Source organism: Paralichthys olivaceus, chromosome 6 (genome assembly GCF_024713975.1).
Source record: "Paralichthys olivaceus isolate ysfri-2021 chromosome 6, ASM2471397v2, whole genome shotgun sequence".
NCBI lineage: Eukaryota > Metazoa > Chordata > Actinopteri > Pleuronectiformes > Paralichthyidae > Paralichthys > Paralichthys olivaceus.
The window spans coordinates 7,311,468-7,337,100 of NC_091098.1; the positions used below are offsets into that span (position 1 = coordinate 7,311,468).

Consider the following 25,633-nt stretch of genomic DNA (forward strand, 5'->3'; position numbering starts at 1 on the left):
CTAAACAAGTGCAACAACACATGGTAAAAAAACAACACTGGACAAAACATAAAAAAAAAAAAAAAGATAAGGAAAATATATCTTTTATATGTGGCTTTAATATCCGAGAGCTTTTATATCCGATAAAAGCGGTTAAAAATCAGACATAAGAAGTCTTTCCTTTCCTTGTGTTAAAGTACACAACTTAACGATAAATGATAATTCCCTATCATCAGCTGGTGGTGCAAAATATTTTTCATGACCAAGAAGTAAAAAGTACTATGTTGGAGAAGAATTAAGCTTGTTTCAAGAACCTTTTATCAATGACTATGCTCAGATTGTGCAAAAAACATTAGACTTAAAGCATTTCACTTGTTCAATAACTGATTGAATCTTTCACTGCTGCTGTGCTTTTTAAAGACACATGTGCTGTGTGTCATACATCAGTGTCTCTGCCTCCACTGGATCAAAAAGGAGGCGCTTCTCTACCATTTGTCAGATTGAACCGTCTCACAGCTCCACACGTGAACTTTGACTTAAACAAGTTTTACCATCTCAGGGCTGTTCATCATGTTCTCTGGATTCAGAATGTAACATATTTATACATAATGTATGTACATTGATGTGTGTATATACAGTATACTATACTATATATACTATATAGTATACTATGGTCTGTCACAGGAAGTAAGAAAAAGAAAATGATATGAATGCATGCTTGTTTGTTTGTTTTCTTGCTTATAGACCGTCCTATTACACACACAGACACACACACACACACACACACACACACACACACACACACACACACACACACACACACACACACACACAAACTATCAACAATCTGCATAATCAATATATAATAATAGTAAATAAATAAATACATGTTGAGTAGTGTCATATCTGGAGAGAGAGAGAGAGAAAGAGAGCACGAACTACGGGAGAGAGAAAAACACAATACACAACGAAGCTATAAATAAATGAGTAAATAAGATGATTCTGTTTGCCCAGCACTTTATTCAGAGATGCAAATATTCACAAGTCAATATGAACAGATGATCGATGAACTGAAGCCATTTACAAAAGAACGCAGTACATGACGTGAACGTGGACCTGACGCGACAGGAATGCTGAATGAAAAGCTGACGCTCGTGTAGAGGTGATCACCATTGTTAAAATAAAGTTGGATCAAAAAACAACAACTTTACTGCCAGCGTGCGCGCGCCCCACCTTGTTTCGGTCACGTGACGTGAGCTCACGAAGATGGTGGAAGTTTCTTCTTCCGTGAAGTGAAACCCGGACTGAAACCCAAACAAGCCTCACACCGAGGGCTGGGACTTCGCTCCAGCGGCACCGGCTCGGTTGTACAGCCTCTCTCGGGACCAGGGTGAGTGGTGTTGGTCAGTGAAGTGTCCCCTCAGCGGGGCTGTTTGTGTTTTCTGTTCGCACTGCCGCTGGATTTTTGGGATTTCCAGCCAGCCATGATGATGACATTAGCTAGCATGCTAGCGGTTAGCCGGGGCTGGGATGGCAGGGGCAGTGTCAGAAGTGACATTCAACACGTACCCTGCGTGTCCCCGCGACAACAACACCTCTGTAAACACGCACAGTGTTTGATAACAGAGTAGCTAACACGCCAAAACAGATATGCCCTTCATTACTGCGGCTGAAACCAGTTAGCGTTAGCTCGTTATCCACTGCTCCTTGGATTAAATGATGTAATCTTCACTAACGTGTGTTATATTGTTATTCAAGCCAGAGCCTGCGGAGGGGTAATGATTTCAAGGAAGCGATCTTTGTCGATGGTTATTGGACTTGCTGGTTAACACAGTTAAAGTGTTTCATACGCGGAGAGCAAACATCAAACTCCATCTAATATCTGGTTGCTTGTTGTTGCTTACATACTTTGACCAACCCAAAATATATGGAAACTATTTAGAGCCATCCCTCAATAAAGTGCATCGAGCTACTAATTGAATCTAAATTTGAATTAGATGTATTGATCCTTCAGGTGAACTGAGGGAACCAGTTATATTTTCCAATATCAGCAGAACAGTGTTATATCTAACAAACAGCTGTCAAACAGTGTCCCTGTGAATGCTTTGGTTTGGACTGCATAGTTTAGACCCTTTGGATCATTGTAGTTTAGTGGGAGAAACAGAGACATGGAGGGAAATAGACAATCATTTGTTTTGTTTGGTGTATTGGTCACTGGCAGCTGGGCAAGTTTGTGTCCCCCTATAGTTTTAACCGATCATTGAGGCCCTGCTGTTTTTTTCTGTACGGGCTGATTTAGATCAAACCCCTTGGAAAACAAATGTATGAATGCCAAAGAACTTCTTTGGTTCATTTTGCCGTTTCAAACGTTACATATTGGAAAGCACTTCTCCTTCACTGCTCTAGAAACGCAACTTGCCTGTGGTGATACTGTGCAGCTGTTGTTTTTGGAGTGTTGAAGAAATGATCTCTGGGAAAAGGAAGTTGTAGCTTTATCCGGGTGACACTAACATACTTTAAAGACATGGTATCAGATTGGTAAATAGATTTTCTCACTCGCAGTGACCAACCCAGCATTTTCTGCAACAGTAGAGGCATTTCCGATGCTGGATATCTGCATCAGAACATCTCTAACTTTTACCGGCAACATAGTTTGTGACCTTTCTTGATTACCGAAGTAATCCATGACCTTATAAAACAACACGTCCATTGATTATTTCAGCTTTTAGAGTTCAGTTTTTTAGATATTAGGTTAAAAGACAATTGGGTGATGACTGCTCGGTTATCTCATGGTGAACATGTAATATAACATAGTATTAAGTGTTGTGGCCATATAAAAAAATAACCTGTTTGTCATTTTACAGTCATACTGAGTTGGTCAGTGTGAAGTTGTTTTGGAGATTTGCACGACTGTTTTTTACCCTATGTTGTAAATTATGGATGTCTATGGGTTAACATGGTCAAGGAGTTTAGATAAGACCAAATTCTGGTAATACTGTTTGAAGTCGGCTGTTCAGGTGCTCTAAATTCATACATACACAGAGTTCTGTAGCCAAAGAAAGAGAGAGATTTGAGCTCAAAGTGGCTCACAAGCACATCAATACAAGTTATTGACTATTGGATGATGTTAAACTGGTTAGAAAAATCCAAGTCAAGGATGTCATTTTAGAGTTTGATATTCTGAGAGTACTCTCATCTACAAAACGTGGTCAGCCTGCTCATGAGGCTGCAAAGTCAGCAGTTGCAATGAATTATTGACAGAGACTAAAGCAGCAGCCAAAGTGAAAATTTATCCAGGAGCTCCCCACTTTCTCCCGCTCTGCCATGTGCGTACTGGACAAGATAGGCTGAGGAACATGCATTATTCAGCGACACATCAGATCTCGGAGAGATCACAGAAGCGGATTTCCCCTTTGATTGACACTTGTCAGCGGTGCAGCTTAGGTTGTCACTGGACTTTCATACTGGAGCTCATAACTGTCAAGGAGACATTGTGTAACCGTCCTTTACTTATTTAAGATGTAAATGTGTCTCCTAAACCAAGTAGCTTGTCTTTTGAAATTATGTTTATTTTGCTGCGTCAGTGAAGTTGAAGAAATGTTCCAGTGATGTAATGCAGAAAGTTTAAATATTGTGACAGCCTTCCATGCTTCTCTGTAGAGCTGCCTGTTGACAGTTATGTTTCTAAAATTGTACAGGAGCCATCACAGAAGAGTCAAACATATAGTAAACATTTCTCCACAAGTTTCATCCTCAGTCTTGAACTTTGTAAAGCTTGTTTGATGTTTGGTTTTTGCTACTTTGAAAATCTTAAGTCTTTGTAATGCTGTTAAGTATGAGCGATAAATTCCAGCATTTAATTCTAAAACACACACTCCAGGTGATCATTACTATATTTCATTTGGCAGCTGCTTTTGTACTTGTTCATGCACTTAAACTCCAAAAGAAAAACGTTACAGACCCCTTTTATCTTTTCCATCTTTAACAAGGAAAAAGTTAAATAATGCATTGATGTGTCCATCCACCCAGGCTCTGTCAGGTTTGATGGGGACGATCAGTGGACAGTAATTTTAAGTTTGATTGGGTTTGAGTCAGGGCATCTGCCTGGACCACAAATAGAGAATAGTGTTGTCTCGACTGTGTTGTCTCGACTGTGTGCTTTGGGTCATTGTCTAGTTGGAAGGTGACACTTTGGCCCAGTCTGAGGTTCTGAGAACTCTGGATCAGGTTTTCATAAGGATATCTTTGTACTCTGCTCTGTTCAGCATCCCTTCAAGCCTGACCAATAGCAATGCGCAGATCAAGTTTTCTCAAATTCCACAGAAAGAAGTCATGAATGAAACTAGTGAAGCATATTGGTTTTTGGTTTGGAGGAAAAAGCACATCCTGTAAAATGATTGCTGACTCTAGTATTGCTCATCATAGTTCCCTCCCCAAAACTGTCCAGACCATATAAAGAGTGACTTCCTTAAATTGTAGAAAATTGCTGGGGAAAGATATCGACTAGATCAAGCTGTTTTTCTTGCAGGAGCCAATGAAGGTGTCATGTGCAAACTCAAATCATAATGAGCTTTTGAGTGTAGATTGATGAGGGAAAAAGTAATTTCTTTTTATTTGACCTCAATGGGAAGTGAAGTGGTTATAATAATAATAATAATAATAATAATGCATTTTATTTATATAGCACTTTTAACAATGCTCAAAGACACTCAAATATGATTACAAGAACAGAAGGTAGATAAAAGAAAATAACTAAATATAAAATACACATAATCAAATATTAAGGATGTATATAACAATACAATGACAATACTATATAAATGCACTGTAGACATCATCAGAAATTGTAGTATATGGCTGAGGGCTACATGGGGTAATATGGAGGCTCAGCAGACTGTGTTTAATCCTTGACAATGTATAATTTACTGCCTGTGATGTTGTTGTTTTTCAACTGTGAATACAGAAACGAAGGCTTAATTTCATGCTTCAAGCAGAAACAGAAAAAATGGAATTGTAGCAACATATAATACAGTCCTTATTGTTGAGATATGGTTGTACGATGTATGTTTTTCAATTTGATAGTGTTAAGGATTATGTTTTCAAGCTTTTCATATTATAGGCTCAATGCCACTTGTCACCACCCCAATGATGTGTTGTCTGTGCTGCAGGCCTTCATCCCAGCCCTATGTCATGGCTAGTGGAGTCACCAAGTCGGGCACTTCCAATGGTTACCCTATGAAGGCACAGCTGCAAATCATTGGTAAGTGCTTTTCTTTAAGTGGACCAAGCAGGTTCAAGTAAAAAAAGGTTTACTTCTTTTATAGCACACTTTTGAAATGCTGCAACAAGAGAATCACTAATGTAAATAATGAAATGAAAATGGATACTTTCAAACTAGCTGCTTAATTTCAGGGCTTCAGTGTCAAAATTTCATAACACACTGAGACAATTAAATAGGACATAATTATCATTTGCCTTGTCTTCATTGCCTTTTCTGTCTAATCATGTAGTGTTGTCCAACACTCATTACGTAATCTCAGTAGATCCCGCATTGATATGTTTATTAAAAATAAATATAATGCTCAAAACAGAAGAATGCTGGTTATCTTGCAGCACTGTTTCAATTTAAAAACTGTATGCTACACACAGGATTTAATGTTTTTATGTCCATATATTCATTCCATGTTTCTGAATTGTTGTCTGATTATTATGTGTTTTTCTTTCTCTGGCACCATTCACCACTAACTGTCCGCTACATGGTCTCGTCTTGCTGTTTCAGTGCTATCAGCAAAACTGAAAGAGAACAAGAAAAACTGGTTTGGCCCCAGTCCTTACGTGGAAGTGACAGTCGAAGGCCAGTCCAAAAAAACTGAGAAATGCAACAACACCCACAGCCCCAAATGGAAGCAGCCGCTCACTGTGTGAGTCAAAGTCTTTCCAATATTACCAGAACCATAAATGTTGATGACATTTATAAACATCAGAATGTAACTATTCTGTTGCTACTCATAAAACTGATAATTCCGGTCTAACCTGTGTTGAATAATATTTAAAATGCTTAAACACCTAGAACACACAATGAAGGTTAATATTTGAATCTTCACAGAACAAATCTAAGAGTCAATTTTACTTAGCTTTTGAGAGACACCTTTCCCCATAGAAAGATATGTTTAAGCACTATTTATGCCTTTTAATCTTATCTAATTTATCTGTTAATTGTTTCTTATTGTTGATCCTTTGATACAGTATGTCTGCAGAGAGTACCCCACATGTATCTCTGTGCATATGACAAATAAAAATCCTTGAATCCTTGAATATCAGTCTAATTTGGTGGCTCCCAAAAGTAAGAAGATGCTTCAGTTGAGAAGACCTTGAGTTGACTCACATTTTGTGTGTTTAAATTACTGGCCTTATGTTTTTAACCGCCTCTATGCATAGAGAAATACAAGAGCAACATCATGGCATGCTTTAAACTTGATAAACTGAGTCTCAAATAAAAAATCACTGTCCCACAAAGCTGGGTGTGATAGAAGTAGAGACAGGTGATGGTAAACAAGGGCAGCATAAGTTGGACTATGGGCGACAGGGCAGCGTGACTAGTTTCTGTTGGCCGCTGCGATTCCTGCAGCTCCGGTGTCTGGCGCTATCAGCAGCCTGGCAGGAGAGACAGCGGGGGGTTAGGATTTCATATCTGAGCTGTGGCCAAGATGCCAACTTTTACTTTCTCTGACTGCCTGGATATCTTTCAAGGAAATCTTAGGTCTCTGCGCTGTTTGTAAAAATCACAGTTTAACACTTGTTGAATAACAACTATGAAGTCATCCAAAACTATTGTCCACCGGTGACGAGCCATCATTGATGCACAACAAGTAATATTGACGGTTCAGATGGGAAAGTAGTCACAGTCTTATTAGAAGAAGCAGCTTGTGGTTGATCATCAAGAATGCTTTAGTCTTTAAAATTTGAAACAAGTGCAAAGTTTGCAATAAGTGATTAATGAAAACAGTGTAGTCATTGGAGAGAAGCATAACATGTAGTAATGAACTTCAGTTTCTTGTCTTTGTCATAAGAGTTTGATTAAAAACATTAAAATCATCGTCAATCACTGCTTGTCTGTGTAGCTCTTCACACACAACCTGACAATCACATTTATTTAGTTATCAATAGTGTTAGATTATGAATCTCGATCGTTCCAGTTACTTCAACCACAAAATGTTGGGACTGTTCTCTTTTTTTTTTCCAACAGTTATATGGGAAATATTTGCCTCTCGAGTGAATGTAGAATCCCTCGGAGCGGTGAGAGAGTGTATCCTGTTCATTGACATGAATCCTATTTCAACACAAATACTGTACACTTGGTGCACTCACACCATTTGACTCCCTACAGTCCAACATACTCACACATCAGATGTCTACTTAATTTTAGCCTGTGCTGGACCTTCTGCTGTGCACAGTGACCTTCTTAATATAGAGTTCTCCTACGGTTTCTCTTGTACCCAGAGGGCAGAGTTATTATATGTCGTGTTTACTATGGGGTGTAATCAGACCTGAGCCCATGTGTCCACAAATGTCTTTTCCTGGAGGCCCTGAGGGAACAAGTTAAACAACCGTCATAGTGATGGTTAAAGACACTTGTCCCTGAATACCTTCGGAATCTCATTGTTCATGTTTTTCCTTTCACCAAAAGACAAGGATGTATTCCGCTGCCCTCACAGACACTGTGGCTTTCTCCTCTCTACCAGCTTAATCGGATTTTGACTACACTGTCTAAACAGTGAACAATGATGTGAATTATCAGCATTTATAGTTCAGGACAGTGATGTGTCTCAGGATATCCAGTGTGTGTCTTTACTTATTCTTTTTGCTGTCAACAATGCCAATTAATGACACGATATCATTTAGACTAATTCTTCATGAATTGACGGTGTTAGAGCTTAAACTTCCCGGTGTTAGAGCTTAAAGTCCCTGGAGGGTTTTTCGAAATCAGATGCTCAGCAGACAAAAGGACGTCATCGCTCTGTTTTTCATTCAAAAGTACAAACGCACTGAATGAATCAATTGAATTATTTGTTTCACCAGGATTGTGACTCCATTCAGCAAACTGTCGTTTCGCGTGTGGAGCCACCAGACCCTGAAGTCAGACGTGTTGCTGGGCATAGCCACGCTGGACATCAGTGACACACTCAAAGCTAACGACATGAAAAGTGAGTGTATGATACACAGACATACACACTACACTGATTGTCTTTTGTCCCGTGTGTGTATGTCTGCTTGCACAGATACCTTTGTGAGGACCATTATTAGCCTCGAACTTTTTTAGAGATAAATACAACCTCACATTGTGTCAATCACAGTTACTTATCGACTCTGAAACTTTCATCTGTCATAAAGTTTTTGGGACAGGTTCAATTTGCTGCGTTCGAGAGAGTTGTTTGAGGACCTTTGTGCAGTTAAGTGTCTGTGTCTCCGTGTGCGACCTTAGATTTACTGCCAGCCACCGGTCAGGAGCAATTGGATCCTGTTATGTAGTTTTCTTCTTTTTAATATGCAGCCTCATTGCTTTTTGCATATCAAACTGGAACACTAACATCCTGAGGTAGACATAAAAGTGATCGGGTTCATTTTGCAGTGTAGCTTTTTATTGGATGACAAATTAAAAAAAGAAGCATATGAAAATTACAGATTTTCAATGGGCTGTTTGAGGGTTAGGACTTGCTTTTAGGGTTAGGTTTATATCATTTGTAATAAGGCATACAGTGGTCATTATAAGATATTTCATTAACTGTTAACAATCTGCAGGGTGGGCAAATGTAAGACTTTTAAAGTAACCAAAATATACAGTACATTTCACAAGTAAATATTATCAAATACTTTCATCTTGCATCTTGCATTGTTTTCTCTAGTACTGTCAGGGTACTTCCTCAGTTTTCTTATAGAGGATCTTTTGTCTGTTCTGATGGTGGATCTTTTGTCAGTTCAGCAGTTATGGCTGTCGCTCCACCAAAAGCCTGTTCTCCTTTTTATTTGTCTCAAACTGCTCTTGTAAATGCCAGAAATCAAAATAGCATCACTTCCTGCACACCAGATGTTTTACTTTTTTGTTATCATTCAGGTGGATGCCACTGTGTTACAGAAATGAAACCAAAAAGAGGAAATTAAACAGAGAACAGAAACTATTTCATTACTGTTCCAGTTATGGTTTATCAGACTTTTTCAGAGTAAATAATAAATAATTGGTGCGCTCGTCTTAACCTTTCTGAAGGGACTGTGTTGGTTTGATTGGCCAGTGAGTTCAGTCATGACGCATGCACACCACACACTCATGTGCACCCTGAATGACACACAAACAGAGAGGGCAGGTAAAGAGACAGACATTTGATAATCCACTTGCCCACCGATGCCCCAGGAATGTTTTCCCAGTGCTCCCCATGGCCTGTCCCACTATGATGCATACACCTCTACAATTATACAAGATTTCACCAATTTGTAATGGTGAAAAAAAGATTTCAAAAAATCAATATGTGGCAGTCACTGGTGTTGTTGTGGCTGGCGACCACAATTAAATTAATTTATGGGAAACACTGAGGTAATATATTTCAGTTGTAACTGTTTTCCTCTGACCATCTGGCTTTTTGTCTCACTGTAGTCGCTGAGGTGGTGCAGACCTTACAGCTGTGTGCAGACAGAGACCAGACAGATGTGGTGGGAGATCTGTCTGTGTGCCTGGACGGCATGAATGTTGACCCAGAGATGTTCGCCATGACCGAGGCTGACCATCAGAGTGAGTCACACAACAGCCACAAGCAGCATACCAGCCTATTTGATTTTTTAAAAGTTTATTTGTCATTACATCTGTAAAGGATATAGTGAATGGAGGTCCTTGTCCCGTTCGAAAAAACCTGGAATCCAGTAAATGAGGGGATTTATTATTGGTTTCAACTGAGAGTATGCACTTTTAGATCTATTTAGGAACTCCTTTACTAGCTTCATTCATCTTGTTTGTTTGTATTCCAGGTACACCAAATGGAGAATCACAACCTAATGGGGATCATGCCAAAAAGTACAGTACCTATCCTCATATTCGCTCTAAGTTGAATTCAGTCACATTTCTAGCTTTTTTCCTGTTTTGCGTATCTACATCCACCCTCACTCCTCACAGGCCGAGTCGAGACAGCTCTCCAGCTGTGGATGGCGTAGAGCACAGGTCTTCTCCCACTGCTCGGAGGTCAGTCAGCGCCTCAGGGTCTCCCTTGGTGTCATCAGGGGGCTCAAAGCCTCTACGACCACCCAGGCCCTCTAGACCTCCTCCTCCGACCCCCCGCAGACCCACCTCTTCACCAGGTCAGACATTTACTGAAGGAAGGTGCTGATTGTAGACGCTTTTCTGCTGAGAACTATTAACAGGAGGAAAACAAGATCAAGTGCACTTCTTCTTACACTGACTTTGTGTCACAATTTAATTAATGTCAAACATTTACCAAAAGGCTACATTGGGCCAACACATGACTCACTCTGAGTGACTGATCTACTGAAATATGAGCCATAATCACGTTAGGCAATGTTGGGAAATGGAAAAAGAGTGTGGCTGAAATGTGTTGTGTTATGTCTGGGAAGATAAAACATTGGTTAAGTGTTAATGGTTAAGTTTAATGTTATTTATTTGCCAACTTGACCTGAACATCGAGTCTGCCTTGACAAAAATAAATAAGTATTCTTGTAATATGTCTCACAAGTGTTTCCTACCAACATAATGACAACCTGTGATTATCTGGTCCTGGTCTGAGGGTCGATTAACTTTTCACTGATTCTGATTCTGTCCTCAGCCTCTTCCAGCAACGGCTCTGCACCAGCTGATGGTAGTGATGCTCAGTCAGGTTCTGACACACCAGTACGAACACCTGCATCAGGACCGTCATTGACCCCAGACTCCAGTCCATCGGCAGGCTCAGACAGGAACTCCACGCCGGCCCCCAGCTCTGGAGCGACAGCAACCAGACAGCCAACCATCAACCCAGTGGTCACACCCAGGGTCCCTGCTGTCAACACTGGCCCACTGCCCCTTGGGTTGGCTCTCATTTTATAATCTTTGCTATAGAGCTTATGGTACAGTGGATGGAGTAGTGTCATGCTGAGCAATATTGATTATTATTATTATGATATAAATTAAATATCATCCCTATGTTTTCTCTCTGCTAGCAGATCATTATTAATAGGATAGTAATAGTATCATGTTACTTGTTTGTTGAAAACCACACAGATGTGTCTGCTCATTCATTACATCAGTGAGTTTGTCACTCGGAGCATTTCACATTTTTCCTGGGGTTGTAACTAAATACCTTAAATTCCCTTTTTGAGTTATTCCAGTGTCGTCATTGTCATCAACACTGCGACCTTCACTGGCTTTTTGCTGCTTTTGCAGCAGGATGAGTCATCGCTTCAAAGCTACTTTAAATCTATACTTATGTCATGCACCACTACCTAATGTCCTGATGTTTCCTCTAGGTGGGAACAGAGGGTTGATCAGAATGGCAGGATGTATTTTGTCGATCATGTGGAAAAGAGAACGACGTGGGAACGCCCCGAACCATTGCCCTCTGGGTAAAAAGTCCTCCTTTTGATCTGTCTCCTCTCCTCACAGTACAGTAGTCGAGCTAGTGAAGTGTGTTAGCTCCACCTGCACATGATCATCTTCAGGCCTCAGCTGCCAGTAACTGCAACAAATAAACAAAAGGAACCATTGTAGATTTCCCACTCCAGGAATTTTCATTTTCATTCATTTTGTCTGTAGCTGGGAGCGCCGTGTCGACCAGATGGGGCGAGTCTACTTTGTCGACCACATTACACGAACCACCACGTGGCAGCGCCCTACAATGGAGACGGTGCGGAACTATGAGCAGTGGCAGCACCAGCGCAGCCAGCTGCAGGGCGCCATGCAGCAGTTCAACCAGAGGTTCATATTCGGGGTGAGACATCCTCCAGTTACAGTACATTTACATTTTGAAGTAAACTCTTGATGTTTGTGATATAACTGTTAATGACAAACATCACAGATTTTCACATTGCCATAATTTGCTATTATTCATGTGAACTATTCTGACTTTCTGCTGTGTAGCTACAAGACCAGGTCACAGCCACTCAGAATAAGGAGTTTGATCCTCTCGGGCCTCTGCCGCATGGATGGGGTAAGATCATTAAGTTCTTTCGAATTTAAATACACAAGCATCAGAGACATCAAAAGCATTTACCATTCTTTTCATGGCTGAGACAAATTCAGTGACAGTGATTTTAATTTAAGCACATTAATGTGTCTCAAAATACTTCTCATTGTAGAGCTTACCCAAGAAGGTTTATTCACACTGTAGCTTTTCAATGTTTTTGTTTGAAAATGCATAAACTCTGTGATGGACACACTACTCCGGAGTTTGAGCAGCTAAAACGGAGAAGTTTGAAAGCGCTGCTGGCCAACGTTTTAGTCTGGACGGGCAGAAACAGAGATGTTTGGAAACTATGACTCGCAATCGCTCGCTGATTGGGTCTTGATGATGTAGCCTTCACTGATTTGTCAGGCACCTCTCACATTACCCCCTTCTGGAAGATAACAAACTCCATTGTAGAACGCAACATGGATAATCAATTACAATCACTGCTGACTTTGCTAATGGCTATTTTACCATTAAATTCTGCATTTCATACAACTACTTATATGAGTTGGAGATTATTCAAGGAATCTGCATCAATTCCTGTGTCCAGCTGCAATTTTCCTGCATGGCACACCAAACGTTTCATAGTTTGTTGCTTTTCCCTGATTTGACCACAGTTTGGGAGACGAAGTGTGTTTATCCTATCTGGACTTATCTGATCTTATTATTACACAAGTTCGTTATACTTCTGGGACCTTTTTTCTTAGACTGGGCCTTGATATACTCCAGCAGTAGTGCCTATCTTTGTTTACGATGACACATTTACTTTGTATTCCACAAACATACTACAGGAACCAATTATATATTGGTACACATAGATTAAGGCCACTGTGTGACAGTGATTGTAATACAATCCCTCTAAATCTCCAATATCGCACATTAATTCAACTTAAAGCTGTCAGTTGCCACTAATAATCCACCAACTGTTACTGTGTTTTTTCAGAGAAGAGAACAGACACCAATGGCAGAGTTTATTTTGTACATCACCCCACACGCTCAACACAGTGGGAGGACCCACGTACACAGGGGTGAGTTTGTGTTTGTTTGCATGTTTCTCTGCTGTCACATCAGATAACATGGATATCATTTTAACATTTAACAAACTATAATTGTGTATGATGTAATTTCTTCAACTTTTTCTGTAATATTCCATTCCATGAATATTGATCTGATCTCATTATTGTAGGTTGCTCAATGAGAAGCCACTTCCAGAGGGCTGGGAGATGAGGTTCACAGTCGATGGCATTCCCTACTTCGTAGACCACAACAGGAGAACCACCACCTACATCGACCCTCGCACTGGAAAGTCCTCACTGTAAGTCCTCCACAATGTTGTTTTCCACTTACCCAAAATCAAAAGGAAAATCAGTATTATTTCTCTACTTAAAGAGGAATCAAGTCAGCTGTACACTGTGGTTACTGTGGTTACAAAGCAGCAAGTATTAGAAAAATCAGCCACTGTCCAACACATCTTCACACTAGGAGTTTTATAATTTTAAGATTAATCGATCTGGATCGATACATCGATTCTACGTTCAACAATGTTATGTATAGATGTAAAAGTGAGAACATCGATATATTTTGGTTCATACTTCCATATTCCAAACCAATGAGCCTTTATTGGAGATGTGTATTGCTGTGACTATTTCTGCCTCCCTCGCACTCAAGGTGGTGCAGTCTTCTCTGTTGTTGCAACACTGCCGGAAAAAGGCAAAGAAAAAAACAAACAGCATAACACAATCACCGGCTTGTTTCCTCAAGCAGCACCACTTCGGACTTGCCCTGACAAACCGGTCGCAGAGTTTTCCATGGTTTCCTGCAGAATTTTCCACATTTATTGTTAGAAAACTAGTGCAGATACTCAACAACCAATGAAAAGGCAGTAAATTTAAATATGATAAACTGCAATAATAAAACTGCATACTAAGTTCTTGGCTTTAGAGCAAAGCCTTTAGGTGTTAAACCTTTATAACAGAAGAAGCAAAATCTTACTCATAGCACCAGTGTTTCTATAACATGAACATGTTTCCTGTTTAAAGGACATTATGAGAAATGATGATTGACACAACAAACATGATTTATCTGCTTCAACCTGATGGTGATTTCCTCTGAAGCTAGTAGCTCCTTTTGACCTTTACTCTAAACTATACCTATGATACGATAGATGGATATGATAGAAGCCACTGACGGTGATCTTCTGGTTTAAGTATTTTGCGGCACTTCTGCATGCCAGACATGAATGAGTCATGTTTGCTTCCTGCCAGAGAGAATACCAGCCAGACTGTCATTAAGAATTAGCTTAACTAATAAAACTAATATTAAGCAAAAATAATTGGCAGATACTTTTCCGTTTTTTAGTGTAGTTTGAATTAGATGGTTTCATTGTTATGAAGTATATAATATATATACCTTCCCGCCGTCGTACCAAGTTTTTGTCTGTGAAATCCCTCTCTATTATTAGAACCTGTGATGCATTACCCTGGTATGACGGATGGGCCACCTCGCCTCTTGTGCTTCCTCACACCTCAGCTGACTTATGATAATAATCTGGGAGCGTAACATAACTTGAGAGTAATTATTTACGGTTTGGTTACAGCAATGGAAAAACCTGTTGAGTGAATGGATATGAGAATGTGTATCTATATGTTTGACAGCACATTAAGAGTCTGTGTGTTTCTTTCCCTTTACAGTGAAAACGGACCTCAGATCACATACGTGCGTGACTTCAAGGCCAAAGTACAGTACTTCAGATTCTGGTGCCAGGTAGGGGTCACTGTGTGTCAGTGTGCAGATTGGGGTTCTTTAAATTATGTTTTAGGCACACCATTCAGAGATGAGTGAGTCATACTGTCATTGTTTCACAGTGGCTACATTCAAAAGCACAAATAAACATGCCCACACATACTGTATCTGTACAAACATGCAGGAAGGTGCCACATTTGCTGTAAACTGTATTAATTTTATTAAAGCTTCCACTTAATCCTGTCTGCTGTTGCCCTCCTGACCTGTGTTGTGTGTTGTGTGTTGTGTAGTGTGTGGTGTGTGGTGTGAGGTGTGAGGTGTGTGGTGTGTGGTGTGTGGTGTGTGGTGTGTGGTGTGTGTGTGTGTGTGTGTGTTCTTGAATTTGCAACGTTATAACAAATTGTTATCAAGAGATTTCTCAGAACACTCATACAACCCTTTCTTGGATTCAGATCATCACTGAAAAGAGAGTGAAGACAGTTTAAAAATAATTACCACCTCATGTTTTGTCAATGACATTTACACAGTGAAATTCTCAGCTTCTCAACATTGGATGGACCCATTGTTTCTTTTGTTAAGAAGTGAGAGGACGACAAACTCACCCTCACTACTCAACTCCATTTAATCCACATTTTCAGAACCAAAACAATATTGCATTAGACTTGGTCTGCAAGGTTTCTGCGCATGAGGATTTTTGTCGGATGACAGGTTAAAAAAATGCATTTGAAAAATACAGACTTGGTGTCAAAAGATGTTTATTCTAAATGAATTTACTCATCATAATAAACTTTGATAGTCTTGACCCATGCACTCTCTTTTCTGCAGCAACTGTCAATGCCTCAACACATCAAGATAAACGTGACCAGAAAAACCCTCTTCGAGGACTCCTTCCAGCAGGTGAGGTCAGACACACAGTTCACAGAACTCCAGCCAGATGTGCTTTTACTGAGCCTGCGGCTTTGTTTGACGCTCAGAAAATATGTCTCAGTAGCTGAAGTGATGTTGTCCTGGTCACTGCTCTTTTCCAGTGCACTTTAAAATCAGTATAATTAAGATGTTTAAAAACATCTTAAATTATGCGACTTCAAGGTTCGAAAAGTAAATCGGTGGTGTTTTACCTGCAGTAAATCAATATATGTATTTTAGAATAGTAATTAATTAAATTATAATAACAGTACATATTCCACAGGCAGGGGGCCACAGCCTAATGTCTTAAACATCTGCACTGCACTTATCAGCCCATTTGTAGTTTGACAACTTTCAGTTTGGACTATTTTACCTGGAATTGTGTCTTTTCGTTATTACTATTATCATTGCTATTTGTGAACAGGTTTATGAAAAGTGCATTTAGTGGTGGTCAGATATTTTAATTGTCAAGTAAGTAAATTAATGCAGGGAGTCATTTTAAGATAAAGCAGCAGATTAAATTAAAAGTCAGACGGTTGAGGTAGAACTCGGTGTGGGTGGTGCTCAGCTGGGGGCTTGTGAGTATCCCCCACTCCTGCCTGGCACCTATGACCCTGGGCAACTTCAGATAGTTCATTCCCTTTCGGAGAGGTGACCTTCCATCTCTCTAAAGCTTGTTTGCGATGCCGGGGGTCCATCATTGAATGAAAAATGAAAACTGTTGTGTGATACAATGAGTGAGCCACCAGTCTATCATCACATTGTCTCTGCTTTAGATAATGAGCTTCAACGCTCAGGATCTACGAAGGAGACTGTGGATCATCTTCCCTGGAGAAGAGGGCCTTGATTATGGAGGTGTCGCCAGGTAGGTCAGAAAATGACTGAATGTGATCTGATGATATAATACGATCCTCTAATATGTCATGAGTGAGCAACATCAGAGGCTGAAGGAAGTGGCCCCTGAACCGTAAGGCTGAACTGAAATGAGAGGTGTAGAGAGACTTTCTGATCAGCATCACCAGCTTGTCCTGCCCTTAATGCTGTCGCCTAGCAGCAGTTGGACACAACGAGAAAGTTTTAATGCCCCGTGGTTTTTAACATGTGCACCATTAGCTGTTTGGTTGAGATGAAGCATGATACTCGGAAGCATCAGACGTCTCATCGCTTGCCGGCTCCATTACCTTTTTGAAAAACAGTTTCTCCCCCCTGAAAAACAACAAATATTGGGATAGATTGGGCCGGGAAGGATCCACCCAATTAGAACCTTTATTGTTCGTGATGAAATGACGCATTTGTTGGCCGCATTTGAAGGAACCTTCAAAATTCTGTTTAGCTGCACAGGTGTGACGCATTTGGTCTTCAAATGCAGCCTCTGAAGGATACGGCCTGTGGCCTTTTTCTCATTTGTGTTGTCTCTTCTTGTGCAGGGAGTGGTTCTTCCTGTTGTCCCATGAGGTCTTGAACCCCATGTACTGCCTGTTTGAATACGCCGGTAAAGATAACTACTGTCTCCAGATCAACCCCGCCTCCTACATCAACCCTGACCACCTCAAGTATTTTAAGTTCATTGGACGCTTCATTGCCATGGTTAGTCATTTTATCATTTTGTAGTCAAAAGTGTTTGTATTTTTGTATTTGTATAATAACAAAATAGAAACGTGAAAGAAGTGTTTCTAAAGAATTTAACAGCTTTGTTCCTCTATCAGGCTCTTTTCCATGGCAAGTTCATCGACACTGGTTTCTCACTGCCGTTTTACAAGCGCATCCTAAACAAGCCGTTGGCCCTCAAAGACCTGGAGTCAGTAGACCCTGAGTTTTACAACTCCCTCATTTGGATCAAGTGAGTACATAGATCACTGTGTGGTCCGGAGAGGTTGCATTATACATTTGTTTAACTACTGAGTGCCATTCTAGTTGAAACTTTTATACAGACAAAGAAAAAGACAGGGATTGTGGTATTAATGTATTAGGCATATAAAAGATAGATTAAGTATTTACACAGAGACACAGGATTAAAAATGGGGAAATGTATTCATGGGGGCTTTAAGTTATTGTGCACCTCCTCTGTTAACCAGTTTCCAACATGATCTTATAGTGGTGAGTTGAAGGTTGAAGTGAAGCAGGGTTTCTGCAAGGTCTTAAAAAGTCTTCATAAAAATAAAATGCAGATACTAGGCCTTAATTGTTTTAGAGACCTTCATAGCATTTTAAAATTTGGGAGAATATTTTGCAGCATTCCAAGTTTGTAATGTCTTTGGGTGTAGTTGTTTCTTAGTGATACAGATATTAGCACGCTGTTTTAAAACTACAAACAAAACCAACATGGAACTGATAACTGATACAAACATCCTGGTCAGAATTGATGTCAGTACACTCAGCTTGGCTGTGAGAAAGAATATGGATACCTACCGTCTCTGCCTGTAGTTTGAGAGATAACATTGCGTTTTGAGGATTATTTTCTACTCGGCTACTTCACCTTATCTTCAGTTATGATGAAGAAAAGTTGTGTAACTGTCTGTGTCGCTCCGTAGGGACAACGACATTGAGGAGTGCGGGCTAGAGATGTTCTTCTCTGTCGACAAGGAGATCCTGGGGGAAATCACCACACATGACCTGAAATTAGGAGGTGGAGACATCCAGGTCACAGAGGAGAACAAGGAGGAGTACATCAGGTGGGTTTTTATTTAGATTCTATGTCAGTTTGGTTTCTTAGGTTAGAGTTGTACTTGAAAATTAAGTACACAGTTGATCTCTGTGTGTTTAAGTTTTATGAGGTGGATTGTTAGGTTTAGATTTAGGTTAAGGTTAGGCAAGTAGTTACTATGGTTAAGGTTAGAGCAAGTCTCCAGGAAGTTCATATGTGAAAGACAAACTCTAGAGAAAGTCCGAAGTTGTGTGGACATTCTCTGGAGTTCATGTCTGAAAACAGCTTCAGTAAACAGGCTGTCCTCTGATATCATGGAGACATGACTGTGTTTTTGTGTCTGTCCCACACAGGCTGGTAGCAGAGTGGAGGCTGTCCAGAGGAGTGGAGGAGCAAACACAGGCTTTTTTTGAAGGCTTCAACGAGGTCCTCCCTCAGCAGTACCTGCAGTACTTTGATGCTAAAGAGTTGGAGGTTTGAACCTTAAAACTCTGTCATTCACGTGACTCATGATGTGCTATGAGATGCACTAAAGACCTGAATAACACCTGGATTGCACAGACTGGACATTACCAGGTTTATGAGCTGAATCAAATGATGCACATGAAAATTGTAAATAACTTGCATCCTGTCACAGGTGATGCTGTGTGGTATGCAGGAGATCGACCTCGCGGACTGGCAAAGAAACTCCATCTACAGACATTATGCCCGCAGTAGCAAACAGATCGTCTGGTTCTGGCAGGTCAGTGTGCTGCAGCAGTAGTGATATGTTCAAACTTTTTTTTTTTTTACTGCAACTTAGTTGTAAGGTTGGGTATATTGTTGGGGTTAAGCCAATTTGACAAGTTAAACCCATTGCGCCCTGAGATGACTTAAAAAACTTCTCTAAAACCTTTATTTTTCAGCCTCTGAAGCAGATTGAAATATTAAGTAAAAACCATTTGAGAGCTTAAACCTTTGGCCTTTATTGGAAGTCTTTGTTGTTGCCTTTACAACTGGATATGGCTGGAAAAAAGAACAATTATAAACCTTTCTAGTTCAGTACATTGTTTCTTATTTTCAGTTAGGAGAATGACCCCAGAAAAAGCAAAGCAAATAAAATTAATTTTCAATTAAGCATTTCACCCTCTCGACGTGAATTTCCGAGAAAAGATTTTTTTGTTTTAAAAATGCTGTCTTTTACAGCTCTAGAGGGTGAAGCATGCAGACATCGCACCTCGTCCCAGTGGGTTTAATTAATATAAAGAGTTGTGAGTCTTAATTATATCATTATGTTAATGTTTTAGTTTTAATAATTAACCAGTGATTTAAATGAATAGGATTCTCTCTCATATTTGAGTGATGTAATGTTCTATAAAGCTCGTCAAGCACAAGCACGCAAACAACCAAAGTGACAGGTTGAGCGATGCATCTCAAAGATGCACTGGATTGCATCTTCGTGATCTCCCTGGAGTCATCAGAGGTTTTGGTTCTGTCAACATCAGACCCCCTCACCCAGATGACCCAGCCTGGGATGATCAAGTCCCAGTCTTCATCCCAGCAGCAACAATCCATGGGCTTGCTCCCTTGTGTGTAGCCCCCCTCTTCCCAGCAACCCCCTGGCCTCTCTCTTCAGTAGTTCACAGAGAGCCCACCAGCCTCAGTTTTCTGCACTGCTCCTGCTTTTTGGCAACCTTCCTTTCATGAACCTCCACCATGTTTTCCTCCCATGGAACGGTCCCACATGATCACCTGCTCGATGAAGATGGAGAAGTCCGGGCGGAGTGTCGTGTTTGTGTGTGATGTGATTAGGGAACTTAAGTTGTTTTCCAAGATCCACTCTCAGTTGCCAGTCTGAGGTTGTGGACAGATGGCACGGTATAGTCTGTGGTAGGGGGTGGGGCTTCTCTCCAGCTTTGAGGAGTAGATTGTAGAACTGTTTGAGGAGGATTCACTAATGACACGGAATCATTCTGAAGTAGCTCCACAACATTACCACAGACCAGGAGAACAGCCCATTCCAAACGGGCAGGTTTAGAACGAGCACTGCACTAGTTATCTAGTACCCCTGTCAGTAGTAAGGTGCCAGTGCTAAGTTGTGACTTTGTACCAAACATTATACCCAAGTAGGTATTTGAGATTTAGAAGTTCATGTTTATACTTCATGCTTTGTAGTTTTTGGACTGTGCTTCAAGTAGGCTTTGGTGTATTTGTGTGTCCAATATACCTGTTTTATGTATTAGGTATAAAGATACAATAATTCTCTTTATACAACTTATCCCCACTTGTGTTTCTTTACATATGACTGATTTAATAAATAATGTAATCTCTGACCAGGAGACATGAAAGTGTTTTTAAATGTTTTTGTCTCTTTTCCCTGCAGTTTATCAAGGAGATGGACAATGAGAAGAGAATGAGGCTGCTGCAGTTCGTCACCGGTACCTGTCGCCTGCCTGTAGGAGGCTTCGCTGACCTTATGGGTAATTACAGCTAAATAAATCATATATAATTCCATAAAATGCACCTAAAACCTGTGTCTGGTTATGCTCTATTCTGTTCTGATTATTGTGGGAAGAAGTTGTCTTTTATATGACTAATTCATAAGTGTATGAAACATCCCCAGTCCTAAGCAGGTTGGTAAGGAATATTTTAAAAGACAATTTAATGCAATGTTTTTGATGCTTTTCATCACATTACACTGATCAGTGTTAAAAAGCTTCTAAAGAGCACTTGGACGTTATTTTACAGCACTTACTTATTTAGTTCGTCCCAGTTTTGTTGATTACCATGTTGCGTTCAATCAACCAGGGTCGCTCACTGTCCGACTGACCTGATCTTCATTTTACAGGAAGCAATGGTCCTCAGAAGTTCTGCATTGAGAAGGTGGGAAAAGAAAACTGGCTTCCCAGAAGTCACACGTGGTGAGTTCATGCGAACGACTGGAGAATGAAAAGGATGTTAAATCATTGTTGATCAAAGCGCTGAAGGTGACACCTGAATCGACTACACTGTGGTCTGACCAGGCAGGTTTGAAGCAGGCTATTGTAGGATGTTTTTCTTTGGTTTTGGTTTGTTGTTAAAAGTCAGTACAATGATCTACGTTATCTAAGTGTAGGGTGAAGGCCTTGTTTGCTGAGGTAGTGTGTGTTACTGGTGTTTGCACAGTGTTCAGGCACATACCGATTCTATTACTTGCCCAGCGGCCACGCCTTCTTTCATTTTTAAACTTGTTTTATCGTTCATCAGTCGTAGCACACACACACACATCACCAGTTACCAGAGTAACAGTCTTATCACATGATGAGAGAAGAGTTGACGGACGAGGATGATGAAGATTTGATGTTAAAAGATATTTTGATAATTATTGGACATGCCAGTTCGTTTGAGACAGTTGTGCCAGGAACGCATTTTTCTGTCTGAACTTGCTTGAGAGAAAACTAACTGAGCCCGATCTGGTTCTCTGTGTCTGGATCAACCTGAGTCTGACACACGTGGTAATTGCTTGTTTTCCCCGATTTAGTGTAAAAATTCAGCCTGGCCAACATGACCGACCGATCCTGAATATCATTTCAAATACTTGTCTATCCCCAGCCCAGCCCGTTGTGTCCTGATGGGCTCGGGTCTGGGTGTACACACTCGAGTTTGAGAAAGAGAGAGAGAGAGAGCGATGCAGAGCACTGTGCACTTTTACAATCAAGCAGCACCAAACAATGTAAACATCTGTTATGAAATTAGGAGAAGTTGACCATCATAGTCTGGGTAATTAAAAACTGCACACAGCTTCAAGTGCAGCAGAAGAGTGAAGCTGTTCACAGTGAACTCTAACAGAACAGATGTAAACACTGTACAGACACTGAGCCAACACACATCCTCTCCTGTTTGGTGTAATTTGTATTTCTCAAATCATATTCATAGGTAATCTAGAATAAGCACCAGAGCAAAACAGTTCTGATGTTGAGCTGACATTTTTTTTATCTTACTTTCTCAGCTTTAACAGACTGGACTTGCCGCCCTACAAGAGCTACGAGCAACTAAAGGAGAAGCTGATGTTTGCCATCGAGGAGACCGAGGGCTTCGGACAGGAGTGAGAGAATCCAGGAGAGGTTTAAGAGTGGGTGCAGGAGTCTGAAGGAATAAACGCCACCAGTGTTCAAATCAGGGAGACTCTTCAGAGTCGGGGGAAGGGTTGGTTTCTGTGTTTATGCACATGCATGCAAGCACCTGTACGGTACTTCTGCAGGTGCATCTGCAAGACTGCATGTCGTTGCACAGGAGGATTTTGGAAGTGGCTGTCTACCGTACACACCACGTTCATAGCAGATGTGAAAATATTATATTTCTTCGAAACCAAAACACAGAAGCTGCTCCTGTCTCTCTGAATGTGTGGCAGTTTATGCATGGGTTCCTGAAAACTCGACCTCTGCGACATCAGTCTGATGGGACCGCAGTAGTTTTCCCTTCCACACTCGTGATCATGTAACGGCATGCAGTCAAGTTCTCAAATCTCATGAGCAGCAACGTGATTTTTTTTCTTATAAAGTTGCTTGGCTTAAAGACAAATTTTAAAGCAAACTTGTGAGAGTGCACTTCTTTTAAAACTGGAAAACGTTTCACCAAAAAGTTTATTCTGTTGCTCTAAGATAGTTTTGGGGTTTTTTCATCATGAATGACATTTCCCATCATCCTCTTTGCGAGAGTGCTCCAAATTAACACTTAGATAACAATGTTCGTGCTTCAGAAATTATGAGTTAGGAGAGAAACAGATTTGTGTTCCTGCTTCTACAGTGTTGTATCTGTGAATGACTTGATTGTGAAAAGTGTTGTAACCTCCATTATTTATAGTGGTGGAAGACTTGAGCAGAACTTTAACTGACCCTAGTTTTATAGGGCCAGAGGCTGGACCGGACGAGACGTCTTAGATTACAGCGCTCTGGGAGAATCTTCTAGATTATTCATTTTAATATCAGCTGCAGACATTTTACACCATCCTCCTGTTGTGTTGTGTCCTTGTGAACCAATCAGGATGAAGAAAGTATTTTTAGACACAATGTGAGTTCAAGATCAGAACATTAAAGCTTTTCAAAAACACTACAAAGTGGAAAAACACCAAATTCCTGTCAAACCAAATCTAAAAGAACATTTTGATTCATGCTTAACAAGCAGAAACTTCATGTGGCTCTTCACACACGTGTAGAATTTGAAGGTTAGTGATGGGGATGTTTGCTTAGTTTAACTGTTTATGTCTCATATCAAGCCACAAAATTAACAGGAGCAATAAATGGTACTGTCAAACCATTGTCTTCCAATCTGAGTATTTTCACATCTAACAGTCAAAATTCCTCTTAAGTAAAAATGTAATATCTGACACGTGTGGAATGATAACATGATGTGGTTGTGCTTTAATTTGATTTTAATAGTTAATAGTTTTCAGGTTGTAGGACTCACAAGTTCACTTTGATTTAAAGATGAACTGATTCGATTTGGGAGGTCAAAGTTCAAGGTCACACCTCGCAAAACTTCTTTTTGGCCTCTTGAACATGCTTCATCATGAACCTGCCTTAGAGAATTTCTTCAAATTTTGACGAGTGGTCACTCGGACTCAAAGATAATCAATTCGATATTTGTGGTCAAGGTCACAGGGCCCTTATATGAGTGACGAAAAATAAAAAAGTATGTAAACCTAAACTGGAGTGGCTGGCGGAGGCATACGACCACAGTTGAACATGTGACGATTTTTGATAAAGATTGTTTGTTCCTCAACACCCAACACTGTGTGTGTACAGAACAGTGTTTATAATACAATAACTGTGAATACTGGTTCTGTTTGGCAAACGTTAAACAGCGTCTTATCAACAGTACCGGTAGTGTGCGTGCTCATTTTGGAGTTTCCTCTTGAATTATTTATTCGACCAAGGACACAGGTTTGGTTACAGCTCTCAGCCTTTAGGAAGCTTTATCTCCACCCTCAGGCATCACATGTCTTGTTTCAGCAGCTTGATGTGAGCAGACGACGACGATGATGATGATGATGATGATGATGATGAACATGAACCTTATGGTCAAAATAATTGTTCTAAAACTGCACTAGTGAGGAAAAGACTTGATCTGATGGCATGTGGCCTGATTCTCTGTTAATCCTGACTCTATGAAGGATAATGAAGTCAGAGACAAAGTTGTGATATAACGAATGTACCATGATGATATGATGATTGCTAATCTCATTAACATTTTTTCTTGCCCCCCCTAACAGAGTGTGGTTTTTGTTATAGGGTCAATGACATAATAACATCCTGGGTATATAGTAGTTAAGTGAATATGTAAATATGATAATTCACTTTATTTATCTGTTCTCCAGAATGTTCCATGCACAACTCAACCACTGTCTCTCTCCTGTATATTGAAAACAAGTTGTAAATGGTGTCAATAACAACAATTTCTTTTGTAAAAGAATGGTTTTAATAAGAGGTTTACGGTAACTCTATATTTTCTTTTCCCTGTTTAATTTCTGATGTACATGAAAGATGTGTAATATAGAAATTGTCACCTTAATAAATTAAATCAAAATAAACCGTTATTTATTCTCCTTTACTCTGAGATCAAGATGTGAAGATTTCTATTGGTATTATGTGATTGCACAATAATGGGTCGGGGAAGTGAGGAACAGTCACAAATCACTAAGGCTGACAGCAACTTAAATAAATCACTATTATTATATTGTGTGTATTAACACATTGTGGAGGACATGTAATTGGACATGCAAGCGGGTGATCAACGGCTGCAATACTCAATCTGACACGTTTGCATTCAGTGCTGTGCCACATTTTGTGTTGCATGTTTTTGTTCTTTTGTTTTGAGTCTAATCAGGTTCAGTGTGTTTGGTGCGTGCACGAGGAATCCCACAGGAGAAGGAGGAGCGAAGGACCCCTCCCCAGCACAGGAGTCAGGTATTTTTAATCTATAATCAAAGCAAACTCATTGGTCGCTGTCACTGTAAGGATAAGAAAGCAGAGAGGCCTCGTCCTCTTGTTTTTACCTTCCCAGCCCGGAGCCGAGTGGATCACTGGACAGTGGAGACAGCTTGTCCAGATATCTGTGGACCTGGAATGTTTCTGACAGGAAAGTTTAACTCTGTTCTTTTAGGAATAGCTTCATCTACCACAAAGAGCTCCTCCTCCTCAGCGTG

At 40.3% G+C, this 25,633-nt stretch overlaps 1 protein-coding gene across 3 annotated transcripts; it reads left to right on the top strand.

The window, feature by feature from the left end:
* Positions 1-1,058: 1,058 nt before the first annotated feature.
* Positions 1,059-25,018, top strand: itchb (itchy E3 ubiquitin protein ligase b). Of its 3 annotated transcripts, XM_020089350.2 has the most exons (24): positions 1,059-1,369; positions 5,148-5,239; positions 5,759-5,900; positions 8,059-8,183; positions 9,626-9,760; positions 9,994-10,039; positions 10,139-10,320; positions 10,803-11,043; positions 11,482-11,577; positions 11,768-11,942; positions 12,092-12,161; positions 13,123-13,207; positions 13,366-13,494; positions 14,870-14,942; positions 15,747-15,818; positions 16,604-16,692; positions 17,255-17,414; positions 17,534-17,667; positions 18,359-18,499; positions 18,825-18,945; positions 19,109-19,213; positions 20,834-20,930; positions 21,299-21,371; positions 22,439-25,018. In XM_020089350.2, exons 2-24 carry the CDS (start codon positions 5,170-5,172, stop codon positions 22,536-22,538), a joined length of 2,661 nt encoding a protein of 886 aa, XP_019944909.1. In that variant the 5' UTR covers positions 1,059-1,369; positions 5,148-5,169; the 3' UTR covers positions 22,539-25,018. The 3 variants fall into 3 exon arrangements, with proteins under 3 accessions (XP_019944909.1, XP_069382153.1, XP_069382154.1); XM_069526052.1 differs by lacking the exon at positions 11,482-11,577; XM_069526053.1 differs by lacking the exon at positions 5,759-5,900 and having other exon boundaries at positions 1,211-1,369.
* The last annotated feature ends 615 nt before the right edge of the window (positions 25,019-25,633 follow it).

Bases quoted from the DNA above. Each gene is read 5' to 3' on its own strand.
- itchb (XM_020089350.2), top strand. From the start codon at position 5,170: ATGGCTAGTGGAGTCACCAAGTCGGGCACTTCCAATGGTTACCCTATG. The intron at 8,184-9,625 runs GTGAGTGTATGA...GTCTCACTGTAG, and splicing joins CAAAGCTAACGACATGAAAA to TCGCTGAGGTGGTGCAGACC. The intron at 10,321-10,802 runs GTCAGACATTTA...TTCTGTCCTCAG, and splicing joins CAGACCCACCTCTTCACCAG to CCTCTTCCAGCAACGGCTCT.